The sequence below is a fragment of the Tetrahymena thermophila genome (assembly GCF_000189635.1).
Source record: "Tetrahymena thermophila SB210 genomic scaffold scf_8254010, whole genome shotgun sequence".
In the NCBI taxonomy this organism is placed as follows: Eukaryota; Ciliophora; class Oligohymenophorea; order Hymenostomatida; family Tetrahymenidae; genus Tetrahymena; species Tetrahymena thermophila.
This window is the reverse complement of record NW_002476013.1, coordinates 511560-525407: the sequence shown is the minus strand read 5'-3', so window position 1 is coordinate 525407 and position 13848 is coordinate 511560. Positions and strand designations below refer to the sequence as shown.

The 13848-nt window shown below is 21.4% G+C and overlaps 7 protein-coding genes across 7 annotated transcripts; 2 read left to right on the top strand and 5 right to left on the bottom strand. All coding sequences in view use genetic code 6, as the record gives it.

Moving 5' to 3' along the window:
• Nucleotides 1-256: 256 nt before the first annotated feature.
• TTHERM_00329940 (hypothetical protein) lies at nt 257-1553 on the top strand (the record flags this gene model as incomplete). The annotated part of the gene is made up of 2 exons (XM_001026559.1): nt 257-802; nt 903-1553. 2 exons carry the CDS (start codon nt 257-259, stop codon nt 1551-1553), a joined length of 1197 nt encoding a protein of 398 aa, XP_001026559.1.
• Nucleotides 1554-2350: 797 nt separating this feature from the next.
• TTHERM_00329930 (protein kinase) lies at nt 2351-4901 on the bottom strand (the record flags this gene model as incomplete). Its single annotated transcript, XM_001026558.3, has 5 exons — nt 2351-2775; nt 2833-3308; nt 3548-4112; nt 4231-4640; nt 4795-4901. The coding sequence occupies 5 exons, from the start codon at nt 4899-4901 to the stop codon at nt 2351-2353; spliced, it is 1983 nt and encodes a 660-aa protein (XP_001026558.2).
• A 1847-nt stretch (nt 4902-6748) lies between these two features.
• On the top strand, nt 6749-8760 carry TTHERM_00329920 (transmembrane protein, putative; the record flags this gene model as incomplete). Its single annotated transcript, XM_001026557.2, has 2 exons — nt 6749-7405; nt 7477-8760. 2 exons carry the CDS (start codon nt 6749-6751, stop codon nt 8758-8760), a joined length of 1941 nt encoding a protein of 646 aa, XP_001026557.2.
• Nucleotides 8761-9463: 703 nt separating this feature from the next.
• Nucleotides 9464-9958, bottom strand: TTHERM_00329910 (cell surface immobilization antigen; the record flags this gene model as incomplete). Its single annotated transcript, XM_001026556.2, has 1 exon — nt 9464-9958. One exon carries the CDS (start codon nt 9956-9958, stop codon nt 9464-9466), a length of 495 nt encoding a protein of 164 aa, XP_001026556.2.
• Nucleotides 9959-11116: 1158 nt separating this feature from the next.
• TTHERM_000329909 (cell surface immobilization antigen) lies at nt 11117-11509 on the bottom strand (the record flags this gene model as incomplete). The annotated part of the gene is made up of 1 exon (XM_012800694.1): nt 11117-11509. One exon carries the CDS (start codon nt 11507-11509, stop codon nt 11117-11119), a length of 393 nt encoding a protein of 130 aa, XP_012656148.1.
• Nucleotides 11510-11875: 366 nt separating this feature from the next.
• Nucleotides 11876-12627, bottom strand: TTHERM_00329900 (cell surface immobilization antigen SerH6, putative). The gene has a single exon (XM_001026555.3). The coding sequence runs from the start codon at nt 12467-12469 to the stop codon at nt 11966-11968; it is 504 nt and encodes a 167-aa protein (XP_001026555.2). The 5' UTR covers nt 12470-12627; the 3' UTR covers nt 11876-11965.
• Nucleotides 12628-13320: 693 nt separating this feature from the next.
• Nucleotides 13321-13833, bottom strand: TTHERM_00329890 (cell surface immobilization antigen; the record flags this gene model as incomplete). Its single annotated transcript, XM_001026554.3, has 1 exon — nt 13321-13833. One exon carries the CDS (start codon nt 13831-13833, stop codon nt 13321-13323), a length of 513 nt encoding a protein of 170 aa, XP_001026554.1.
• Nucleotides 13834-13848: the final 15 nt, after the last annotated feature.

The window sequence follows — 13848 nt, the reverse complement described above, 5'->3', positions numbered from 1 at the left end:
GAATATTTGGTAATTAATTACGTTAGTAAGCAAAAATCTAATTTTTTTTTTTATCAACTAATACAATATAACTAACAAACTGCTTAACTAATAAATTAATTGTTTAATTAATTAAAAATTTCACTTACAAGTAAATCTAAATTTGTTGTTAACTAATGTTTTTGTATTAATATTATAATTAATTCAGTTATAAGATAATAATTTGATCTTTTTAAGTAGGATTTAAGTATTTTAAGTAAAAAAGAGCCTAATTATTATGGGAAACAATTGCTGCTAAAGGTCTAAAAACCCTTAAGAGCTTTAGTACGGTTAAAGTTTAGAAACACTAAAAGACTAGATATCAAATCCTCAAAGAGACGATCTTTTAAATTTTTAAAGAAAATCATACTAAATTAAAGAAGCAGAAAAAATGTTGAAAATTAACTCTTTTGATCCTTCAAGTCATGCTCTACCAGTAGCACTTTATCACTGTATAAATAATTACTGCATTGGACTCAAACCAAGTATAAAAGAAATATACAAAATTAGTTAAAACTACTCATAAGGCATAACTAAAAATTATTTTGATCCTAAATTTCTAATTTCTGAATATGGTGTAATAGAAATTCAATCTTTAGGTTCTTAGTGTTTTAACTCATCCTAACTTTCGAAACAATATCTTATAGAATTTCAGAGTTTAATGAACTAAGTGCATTAACATCCTTACAGGCAAGAAATAGATAGCCTAGCTTTTATAGTGAGAAAGGAGAAATAAAGCTATGCGTTTTCGTTTAAACTTAATTCCTTTAATAATCTGAGTCAGGTAATATCTAACAGAGTATTTTAGTTATAATGAATAGAAAATTAATTACTCTGCTAAATTCCATTCAATTATTTTATTAATTAATTTTTTATATTATCAGAAAAAAGAATACGTTTTGCATACTCTTCATCCTTTTGTTAAAGAAAAGAATAGCTATAATACTTCCTTAAGTAATGTTTTTTACACAGATTTCAAAGGTTTCGACTGTGGAGAATTAATTTTCGATGATATTGATGAATTTTATGAATATCTTGACAGTCTTCTTGTAGATGAAGATGAATATGAAAATTATTGTGATTAATAATAGGTAGTAGGTATCAAATTAAATAGTTAAAACAGTAGTGACTAAAAGAAAACTGAAAATACAATTTTCATTCAATTAATTACCTTCCTTTCAATAAGTAGAAAAAGTTAGATAAGTTTTTAAAGTGAAATTCAACCATTTTAATCCAATTAGTAAACTAATTAATCTTTTATTGATCTGTTAAATACTCTTGAATGTGATGATTCAGAATTAGATAATCATGAAAACTAGTAATAAAGTGAGTATCTAAGGAAATCTGTATTTAACAATAATTAAGAAAAAGAGAATAAAAGATTTTCATATCTAAACACAAAATCAACGAATCGATTCTCACATAAATCTCCTTAAAAATAACTTGAAATACTTAAAAGTTCAAATTTACAGAATCAATTGTTGAAATAGCAAACGCCATATAATAATAAATAAAGAGATTCACAGATTAAATGATTAAATTAGTAAATTATAAATTCTAAAATTAATCAATAATAATTTAATATTTTCAAATGAAATAAATAAATATTCAAAAAAAGTTTTACTAAAATCTTAATAATATAAATTTGAATAAAGATTGAATATAATCAAGAGAATGAATTAGATTAAATAATATATTTACCTAATATAATAAAACTAATATACTTATAATTTAATAACTAAAAGCATTTATTATTTTTTATTAATCTTAACTTTATATTATAAATTAAAAGCTTTTAAACTGATTTTACTCATAAATCTTCTTTTAATATTAAAATTATTTTTATAATTTTTATTTAATTATTTTTTTTACTTAATTTCAATTCTTTAAAATTAAAAAATTAAACTTTATTTTTAAAATTATAATTTCATTTTATATATCATTCATTATTTACAATAATTAATTTTAAATATAAACTCAAATCCTTATGTATTTTTTGCAAGTCAAATTTTTGAGATTGGGTAAAAAATTTCTGCCCAAAAATAAAGTGACTAAACAGGACAAAGAGAGGTTACATTATGTAAATATGTATTTTTAGTAAAGAGTAAAATATAAAATAAATGGTATTTAAACCTTAATTATAGAAGAGTACCTATAGTAATTTTATCAATTTAAAATATGATAATATAAATATAAATAGATTTAATATAAAATTTGTTATTCACTAATTATTATTTACATATATTAATTATTTTATTTCATAAATTTTATCAGAAATTTAGAGCTCTATACAAATTTCGAGTATTTATTTTGCTATTTTTATTTAAAATAGTCATTTTAATTGAGATTTATTCTAATCATGTTCATGCATTTCAGAATGCAATATTTATTAAGACTTAGAATAATTTTCTAAATGTTCACAGATACTTTCAAAATCAGGTCTATCTTAAGCTCTTTAATACCAGCAGCATCTTATAAGTTTTTGAATTTCTTCAGGAATTTCGCTAGGAATTTTGGGTCTACTTTCTTTTTCTACAACAATTTCTTTCAATTCTTTTAAGCTGACATTTTAGAAAGGTTCCCTTCCTACAAATAATTCATATAGAATAAATGCAAAACTGTAAGTGTCAGATGCTGGATCGTTAGTAGAAACTACTGGCCCTCTAGCTAGGAGATTTTCAGGAGAAGTAAACTAAGACTTATTACTATACTGTCCTTTTAAGCCAAGGTACTTCTTTAATGCATTTAAACCTAAATCTATTTATTTAAAAATTTAATTGAGAGGGGAAATATTTGGGAGAATTAAAAAAGTACCTGCAATTCTTGGATATAGCTTTGAACTTAAGAGGATATTATCTGAGTGTAGGTGACCATGTATAAAACCTTGGTGGTGCATATCTCTAATTAAATAAGCAATTTTCAAGGCTAGATTCACCTTACTTGCAAGAGTAAATTAAGAAGTCTCATTTGTTTGACTTGATGTAAATGTTTCTTTATTACATTATGATTAAATATTTAGTATGCCAACAGATTATTTTTGTATAATATATCTAAGAGATCTATTATTATAGAAGGGATATGCTAAAAGAAGCTAGTCAGCTAAGCATTAATACTCTAAAACTCTCACTAATTTCTTAGCTGGAAATTACTTTTGCTAGTATACATCTGATTTAATCTCATCTATTATATATTACGATAGCTATTTAACTTCTATTTTTCTAATTGCTTTATTGTCACAGCTATGAAATATTTTGCCTAAGCCATGATGTCTATAATAAGATATGGTTTCTCTAAAAAAATATTTTGATTAATTATTAATAATCTACAGTCAAGAAATAAGAATAAAAAAAGAAGAAAATTTAATTAAAGTCAAGTAACTAACCAGTCTAAGACAAAATTAATGATTAATTGTATCTATTAAATTAAGTAACTTGATTAGTTTTAAAAAAATAAGCAGCCTTATTAATTAAAAAAAATGCTTGTTTGCATGTTCGCATTTTATATAAATAGAAAAGGAAATATTATTTACCCTTTTTCGTTTTCTTATAATTTAACCTTTGAAATGTCACCAGCTAACTCAAAATTATTCATTTCTTCTGAATAAGTTCTAACTGAATTTATAGAAGGTGCTTCTTTGTTAACCCCTTCTTCTACTTTGTCTTGAGGTAATAAAGGTTCTTAGAATTTTTCTTAAAAAATGTTCGATCTACTTGCCAAAGCAGCAAAGGGAATAATTTCTGTGAAAATTAAAGAAGCAATTAACATAAATTGCTTCCAAATCAGAGTATTTGAGGGAGATTATATTAAATCGAATACTCCGTTCTAATTCTAAGAAAGATATATGTTTACAGCTGCTATTACAGATCTAGAAAGAGCAAAATAAAAGGTAAAAGCCATAATTATTCTTGTATTCTTTTTCAGGTGATTGCTCAAGTAAGGTGTACCTGAAAACTTAAAGACCATCAAGACATGAAATACAACATAACAAATGATAATCAAAATATTTTGTATGAAATCATCGATCATAAGTTCCTGAATTCTAATAATTGGAGTATTGAAGAGTATTACTATAACTATCTACACAGATATAAAAACTATTATATTAAAAATAAAAAATATAAGCTTATACTAATATCTACTACATCCTATAAAGTTATTTCATAGAAAAATTATATTTTTTAAACTTATTTTATAAAGTATTCTAACTATTACTTGAGATTGCGTAGAGAAGTACCTTTTGATTTTACAAAATCTTAGTTTCCCAAGTTGATGACAAAGAAATATGAGAGTAATATTTAAACATTAAAAAGAATCTAAAAAGAGCAAAGAATGAAATGACAAAAATGCAGTCACAAAGGAAGATAGAGTTCATAGCTAGGTGGTACACAATTGAAGCATTGCTTATCTCGATAATATTAATTGAATCTAGCATACATATATTAAAGGAAAAGAATCTAATTAATAAGTAGAGCAACAGAGTACCATACATAACTTTTACACTTTTTCTTTACTTTTTTAGCTTAGTTGCAATGTAAATTGACACTAGCAAGTACAAAAGGATCAAAAGCAAAAAGCCAGTGGCAAATAAGTAGTTATTTGACTACATTTATTATTAATCTTACCTTTTAATAGATAATTATTTAATATATTTTAATCTATATTTTACTAATTTTAATAAAGTATAATTAATATTAGCTTGAAATTCAATTAGTTATTACTTTTCTTTTTCAGCAGATATATCTGCAATGATAAATATTCAATTAATTAAAATATTACTATGAATTTGTCATTTTATGATCTGTTTATACATTTAACTAATCATCTCCATCATTCTATACAAAATTCACCTTTTTTATGAAAGTCCTTTATACTTTTTACGCCATCGCTTTAATAAAATCGCCAACACTTAAATACCTTCTGATTTTTAAATAAATTAACAAACTATCTATAAAAGACTAAATTTTAAATTAAATATTTAAAAATAATATTTATGATATTTTTTAATTAATAATGTCTAATAATCATTTTGGTATTAAAAATAAAACTTTATGATTTGCTTTCTTGCATGATTCCACTTTTCTTCAAGACTTAATTTCTTAGATTTTATCATCAGTTATTAATAATCTTTGCTTTATTTTACTTTTTTGAAATTTCTATTCGATCTGTGTAAGCAAAATGCTGATATCTGATAAAATATATCACTTTTATTTATTTACTTTTTTAATTTACAAATTCAAAAAAAGTTCATTTTTCTTACATTTTAAAAAAAGTTTAAGAAGATTTTTCGAGAAAATTATTCAACTATTTTTAGTTAATTTAAAAAACAGTATTCAAATTTTGCTACATAGTTAAAATATTTATCTGGTTACTTTATTTTTCTTAAAATAATAGTTTTATGTTTTTTTATGTCAAGAAATAGCTTAAAAATCTTTAATGAAAATTGAGCATATCTTATCAAATATCCTAATATAAAATTAGTTTTAAAAAAGGATATTTAAGTTGATGAAGAGAATATCACATTTATATAAATTATCAAATTATTTAATCTGTTTAAAAAAAATATTTAGAAAACAAAATTAGTAATCTAATATTTTAAGATTATCATACTATCATTTTTTATAAAGTCTTATTAAAAATACAATTATTTTTTAGATATTAAATTTGTTATATCATATCAATTAATTCAATTTATTTGAATTCTACTAAAAATTAAATTTGTATTATAAAATAATTAGAATTAATATTAAAGTAAGAAATTAAAATTGCTAAAATATAATTTTTATGATGAGTAATAGATATCCTTTTTAGAAAAATATTTGAATAAGTATTATTTTTTAATACAATTGGATTTTTTTAATAAAAATGATTTGATTTATAATAATTTATAAAAATCTTAAAAATATATCGTTTTAATAATAATTTTAATATTTGTTTCTAGTTCTAATGAATGATTAACATATAAAACGATATTATAGAAAATAGATATTATTATTGAAGTAAGTTTAAAATATAAAATAAAATTTTTTTTGATCAGCTTATTTTTCAATTACTTATTTTAATTCAAATATTCAGAGTCAAATAAAATGCTTTTTTATTTTAATATTAATATTTAAAAAATTTTTAAATTTAAATTTAATTTTGTTTAAAAATACTAATTTAATAATATAATTACTAAATAAATTTATTCCTTTTTAAGAAATAACTTTTATTAGAGATAAATAAGTTTCTTCCTTTAAAATTAAACTTTGAACTTGAATGATAAAATGAAAGCAAATAAAGATGTTACCTTAAACATTTGGTTGTTCATTTTCATTCATTTTTGATTGGTTTGATTGAATAGAAGAGTTTCAATTTCTTGTTTAATTGAAATAGATAAAAAGATTTTTTTTTTTAAGAAATTTTTGTAAGAAGAAAGTTTTAAAATGGGTTGTTATTTAATTGAAAAATCATTGTATTTTTATAAAATATTATTAATATAAAAGCAAACTTTATTATTTTGTTTGATATTTTTAAATAATGAATATATCTATCTGAAGTTTATTTATGGATTTGACTTGGGTGTTTAACTAACTCCTAAATTAAATGATTGATAAAAAAATCTATAATTGCGAAAAATATTACTACTTTTATAAATAGATCAAATTGATTGATTGCTAAGTTTAGGTTTATAATTAAGATTATAATCTATCAAAAAGTATATATATTCTTACTTAGCAAAAGCAAATTCGTGATGAAAATAGATGACTGCGCATAAAAAGAAAATACAAAGATGAAAAATTACACTAAGGATACATCTGATACTAAAAAAAATAAGATTTCTAAAAGAATAATTTTATCTTTACTTTAGATTACTAAGAGAATTTTAGAACTTTATTTAACTTAATAATTGATAATTGAAAATTAACTTGCTTTCGACTCAATATTATGGATAATTCTAATTTTAATATAATTTTCCTATAATATAATTATGGTAGCTGCAATAATATGCAATTACAAAACCTATTTTTAATCATACACTAGACTTACGAAGAATTCTATTATTGTTTTAAGCTTATTAGATCTTGAATCTCTATATCAAATAATATATTATTAGAAAACATAGTAAGAGCAATGTAGATTTTTGGTTTTAATTCAGCAAAAAATGAACTTTATTAACAATATAAGCGTCCTGTATATGTGCTTATTTGTTTATTTGTTTGGCCTCAATCAGAGAATCATTTATTTAAAGGATATTATCCTTCTACTGGTCTATTTCTTTATACTCTATATTTAGTTCAAAACACTTGGAGAGTAAATACGTATTTTGCAGATTTTCTACATAGGAGCTATGATTGAAGTTGATTTCTTTTTCAACAAAAATAATCTTACAAATAGCCTTATATTTATTGTAAGCCTTAAATTTTTCATTCATTAAAATAATTTCTCACAAATTATGATTCATATTTTTTTTAAATAAAGGAATTCATTGTTGTATTAATTCTAATTTTAGTATGCATTTTGATAATGTTAAAGCAACAAAATTACTTGCATGCATTTGCTTCAAGATATATGATTAAAGAATCCTTAAGAATTTTATTTTTTAAACCAGCAGTTATTGTTAAAGATTTTAAATATTTGTAATCTCCTTCACTTCCAGAGCTAATAAATCTTTACATCTATAAAATCAAATTTAAGCACTTAGGGTATACTTGGAGAATAATAGAAAATGTTATAATTTCAACTTATTTAATATTTTAGATGAACTAACTTAAAGGCAAACCATAAGTTATAATTATTCCTTCTTAAATTTCTGTTGGAGAATTTCATTTGATGCTTAATTTAGTCATATGTGCTCTTTCTTACGCCTACACATTCAGTTTACTTTTTAAAACTTTTAAAATAGTTAAGTTTATTCCTTCATTATCTAATGAAGTTATTTTAGAATTAGAGGATTTAAAAACAAGTTAAATTAGATCTGATAAATTTTAAAATTACTATTGGACACCTAGCTCTGACTTAGATACAAATATATTAGACTTAAGAAAATAAACTTTTAAAAGTGAAAAAATCAGTAGCAAGGTTCCAAAAATGTCTGAATTACTATAAGAAAAACCTATTTAATCAGAATAATAAATAAAGCATGCTTAATTTATCAAGCAGTAACAAAAATTATAACCATTTAAAAATATCACAAAAAACCCAAAAAATAAAAAAGTAACTGATGATAATTAACTTTCTTGCTCTTAATCTTTAATAAAAGAGAGCAATAAGCATTTAGTAAAATTTTATAGCCACAATGGCAGTTTTAACTAATAAATGAAGATGATCTAAGATGAAAACTGTGAAAATAATAATAATAAAATGAAAATCGAATTGTCTTAATAGATAAATGAATAAAAAAACAAATCCATAAACATCCCTCTTTAAAACAACAAATATTTTAAGAATATTAAATAATAAAACATTTTCTTGAAGTAATAAAAAAATAAAATAAATAATACACAAATTGCATCCAAAACAAATATTTAAAGATAAAATATTCTGCAAGAAGAATAAATAAAAAATATATAATAAAGTAATAATTATATAGATAGTAGTTAAATTAAACTATAAAACCAAGAAAGTACAAATAAAACTGAACCTTCAAATATCTTATTTTTCAAAAATTAATCAAACACTGCATCTAACCAAACAAAAAATCACATTATCTTACTAACCAACTATAATGATGATAGTGTTCTTGATATTATTTAAAAAAATTGAGTTTTATTAGAAACTCAAAGCTACCATTATAATAATTTTAATGTATGATTTTTCATTATTTACCATATAACTTTGAAATTTGCATGTTATTAATGAAAATTTTGCTATTAGTATTATCAAGTTTTTAAAATATAAAAATATTAATATTTGATATATAATATTCAAACCTTAATATACTAAGTTATTCGGTATATCTTTATTTTAGGTTTTATAAATTTTGATAATGATTATCAATTTTTTTAAAGATTTTTTGATATTATTCAAAATTTAAATATTAATTATAAAATATATTTAATAAAGCAATATTAAATGTATTTCTATTTATTTTTTATTTCACACATATTTATTAGTAAATAAATTAGTTAATTTTATTAAAATAGATTTATTTATTTATTTATTTATTATTTTTATTCAATAATGGTTTAAAAAGATAGACCTATTTATTTGAAATAAATTGGATTAATACTGTTAATATTGCTCTTTTTAGAAATTATAATAGAATTAGAATTCGATAAAATCAATCAAATTTAATTAAGAGAAAGAAGAAGTTTATCTCTAAAGACTAAAGTAAGTATATTTATTAGCTATTTTTTAAGATTTTTTAAGGCGTTTCAATAATTTATTCAAATACGCTTCTTGATTGAAATGTAATACGATCAATTCATTGAAATCATAAATATAACAATTCTTAAGTGGAAATATATCAGATTGTAAACATAATGACAATAATGCTTACTAGTAGTAGCTGACTATAATAACTTAATTTAGAAGATTTTAGAGTTAAAGTACTTGCAGTACAAGTAGAATTATCAGGATTAACCTCAGACCCTATTCCCACACAAATAACACAATCTTAAGTGGTCATTTTTCTATTGAAAGTTAAATATAAGCAATTAGATGTAACACAAGCTGTTCCAGCATTATTTGAATAAATATTTGGTGGATTTGAATTAGTGTAGCAAGAAGCACAAGCATTATTACTTACTTAATTACCCTAATTTAGATTAGAACAATCAGCTACAACGCATTTAGCATCTGTACCTGTGCTTTTCCAATTATCTTTCGTCCCTGCTCTACCACAAGAGACATCGTTGCATGCATTATCTGTAAAACAAGAAACACTAGTTGCATTAGCGTCAGCTAATACAAAAAAAATGCTTTAAGCTAAAAATAAAATAGCTATAAAATTTAATTTCATTTATAATTTATTTATTTATTGATTTACTCTTTAATTTTGATTAATAAAAAATGTTTATGGAAATAATTAATTTTTTTTAAATTAAAAAATATTATGAAATAATATAAAGATGTGGAACAAAACAAATACATTTACTAATTTTTGTTTCAAGAAAATTTTTATTATTTAAATTAATATCTAAAAAAATGGCCTATTTAAATTACAAAAGCTGCAAAAGAAATCACAATAACTAATTAAATATTTCCTTTTTTATAAATTAAAATGATTAATCAAGTGAACCTTTAATAAATAAATAAGTATTATATAAATTAAATATCAGAATCACTTAATTTTTTAGAGAAAAATATATAAATAGATAAAATTGGTAGGAAAAAATGTTATTTTCTTTGGTTTTATAATTCGCATCCAAAAAAAACATTTGATGAAGATTTCAAAGCAGATTAATCATATTAAAGAAAATGAATTCCTGCCATATTGTTGAATATTGTTTTGCTTAATTGATAATTAATAACCAAAAATGAAATATTAGATAATTTATATTTATTTTTAATAAAAGAGTCATTTAATCAGTTCAATATTTTTTATATTCTTTAATTCAAATAAATTTTAAAACTCGGTAAATATTTTAATTTCATATGATTTTTTAACAATTTTACTAAATTAAATTTGTTTTTGGTATTTAGAAAATAAATTTCAATTCTTAAATATTTTGTTTTTAAAAGAAAATATTTATTTACACTTTTGATGCTTTAACTTTTTAGATTTAATAAAATTTATTTTATCTGAAGTAAATTCCTATTTTAAAAAAAGAAAAGTGAAAATATTTTTTTAATATAAATTGATTTTAAATGTAATAAAGCTATTTTTTAGTTGTTATTAAAATAATGAAATAATAGCTTAATCAAATTCTTTTCTATTAGTAAAAATTAGAATTAACTTTCTTACATAGAGAATATAAGAAAAAAGGTATAAATTGTTAGTTCTTCAAACACTTATTTATTTCTTTAAAAATAAAAATTTTAGTGAAATTATAAAATATATTGTTTGCTTTTACAATAATTTTCTTTTGAAGTAAATAAAATATTTTAAATATTTAGAAATTGGTAAAATATTAGAGACAATTTTTGGTCAAATTAAAAATATAATTTATGTCTAATCTCACAATAAAAATGTAATTAAAACAAATAAACATACAAATAATATTTAAGAATTACTTTTTTTAAATGTTACACACTATGTTTTATCTGCACTTGCATAAATGTTTGCACTTATTCCATAATTACAGGAATAGCAAGAATTATTTGATACATTTTAAACTAATTAAGTGCAATCAGCTATTACACAATCTGTGGTACTTCCTACTAAACTTTACCAATTATTTGCAACAATTCCTGAACTTCCACAATTTGCATCAGTGCAAAATCCACCAGTTGTGCAATAAATAGAAGTACCACCTACTACTGCTCCAGAACCGCTTCCTTAGCCTTTTACAAAACAAAATACGACTAATAAAATAAAAGCTACTTTACTGCTTGATTTTGAAATAAACATAATTATTATTTTTTGTATAAAATTTGTTAAATTTTTTTTTGAAATATTAATGAATTGGGGTTAAAAATCAAAATAACTTTATAAATTGAAAATATTAATAATTGATTAGTTAAAATAAATGAATATAAATTATTCTTATTGAATTTGTTTACTAAAGTATTAACTATTGGTTTACAATATTCTGTATGATTTTATATTTTTTTGAAGTCTTAATGAGCGTTTTAAAAAGGTTTACTAAAATTTTTATGTTTTATAATAATATTTACTATAAAGCCTAATATAATTATTTTAATATTTCTTTCTAAAATGTGTAGAAAGGTTTTATTATAATTTTAAGAATGAATTTAAATTGGTATTAATTTTTTTGATAAATTAGTTAGTATTTACAATATTTATTAAAATACAGATTTTTTTGACATCAAAAACTAAATAAAAAGCACACATATTTTGAATGTTTCAAATGTAAAGTAGATATGCTAAAAAGGAAGCAGTTACTTGAATTATTTTAGAATTCAAAATAGAATTTGGTAGAATGCATGTAGACTTATCATAATTAACTTTAGAACCTAAGCCAACACAAGTTTCACATGACTTATCATTCATTTTTCCATCAAAAGCTAATTAAGCACAATTTATATTAACACAATTGCTTCCTGCAGAATTTGAGAATATGTTTCCATTGTTTTATTATTAGTTGCCTTAATCAGTATTGCAGGATTTACAGGCAGAGTTAGATATACTAACATTAGAATTTTACAGTTGTGTGCAATCTTTAACTTTGCATAAACCATTAATTTTATCTATTGTCCAATTATTTGGAACACCAGCCATACCACAGCTGTTTGCATTATCTGAACATTCTTCATTTACAATACAGTTAACGTTTTAACCGCTTAAATCCTGATCTGAAAATACCATAACAATCCATGTAAATAAAAGTAATAGAATTTAAAATTTCATATCTTTTAGTTTATGATACTGTTTTATAACTAAAACTAAAATTTTTAGTATTAAATTTGAAACTATTGCTTGGTATATTATACAAACGTTATTAATTATTATCTACAATTAAATAATTAATTTATTATAAATTTTAATCAAAATATATTCAAAATAAAAAAATAATTAGGCTTATTGAATATTAAAATTACTTAGAAACATATGGATTTTTATAAAGAAAATCTAAGATAAATTTTTTAAATAATTAAAATATTTTTGATACTTTTTAGAATTTATTTAAAAAAGTGTTTATTAAAATAAATCGTTTTTAAATATCAAGGAAAATTTAATAAAAACTTTTAATCACTTAAGCAAATTGTTCCTAAAAAAATTAATGAACAAAGATCTAAAAGAAATAAAAATCATTTTGTTTATATCATAAATACAATTCTTATATTATTCTAAATTTTATTAAAATGAAATCTTTTTAATTTAAATTATTTTATTCTTTTGATTATATTATTTATTTACGTGATGTAACTACCTAGACTAGATTTAACTTAAATTTCTACTTTAATTAAATAAGATCCATAAAGATCAGTTAATTTGAAAATATGGGAAATAAATGAAGAAAATTGAAAATAATATTAAAAAAACATAAATTCTAAACAAACTAAAACTTAAATAATTTTGTTCATTTATTTATTTTAAATAAAAGTTATTCATTTACTCTTTTAGTTAAAGTATTTTCAATCATTTCTTAAAAAAGATAATTAATTTAATAAGAATTTACAGTTTATATTAAGAATATGGAATACCTTTTTTAATAAAGTTTTTTTAATTAAATTATAAAGAGTTTAATATGGCTTATTTCATATTAGTAAAGAAAGAAAAAGTAAGCTTGAGGCAATTACGATTAAGGAACTGGAAGTTGAATTAGTACAAGTAGAATTATCGCTATTGACAGTAGAACCTTTTCCTACACAAATTATGCAATTAGCCGTTGTCATCTACTATTATAAAGCTAAATTAACGCAATCTATACTAACACAAGCATCTCCATTCGTATTTGCATATATATTACCAGCATTCATACCTGCTGAGCTAGTTCCTGAAGTAAAACAACTAGCACAAGCAAAACTTGATACTATAGCTCCACTATTTGTGAGTTAATTACAATCAACTACGATGCACTTTGCATTATCCTTATCATATAACCAATTATTAGATGATCCAGCCATGCCACACCCTTTTGAACTCTCATCACAAGTAGTAGCTAAATTATTGCAGCTTTATTCAACTGTCCCTGGTACAGCAGCTGGCTAGTCATCTGCTGAAGCATAAATAATCAAAAACGGTAAAATTAAAATACAGCTAAATTTCATTCTATCTTGCTTGAA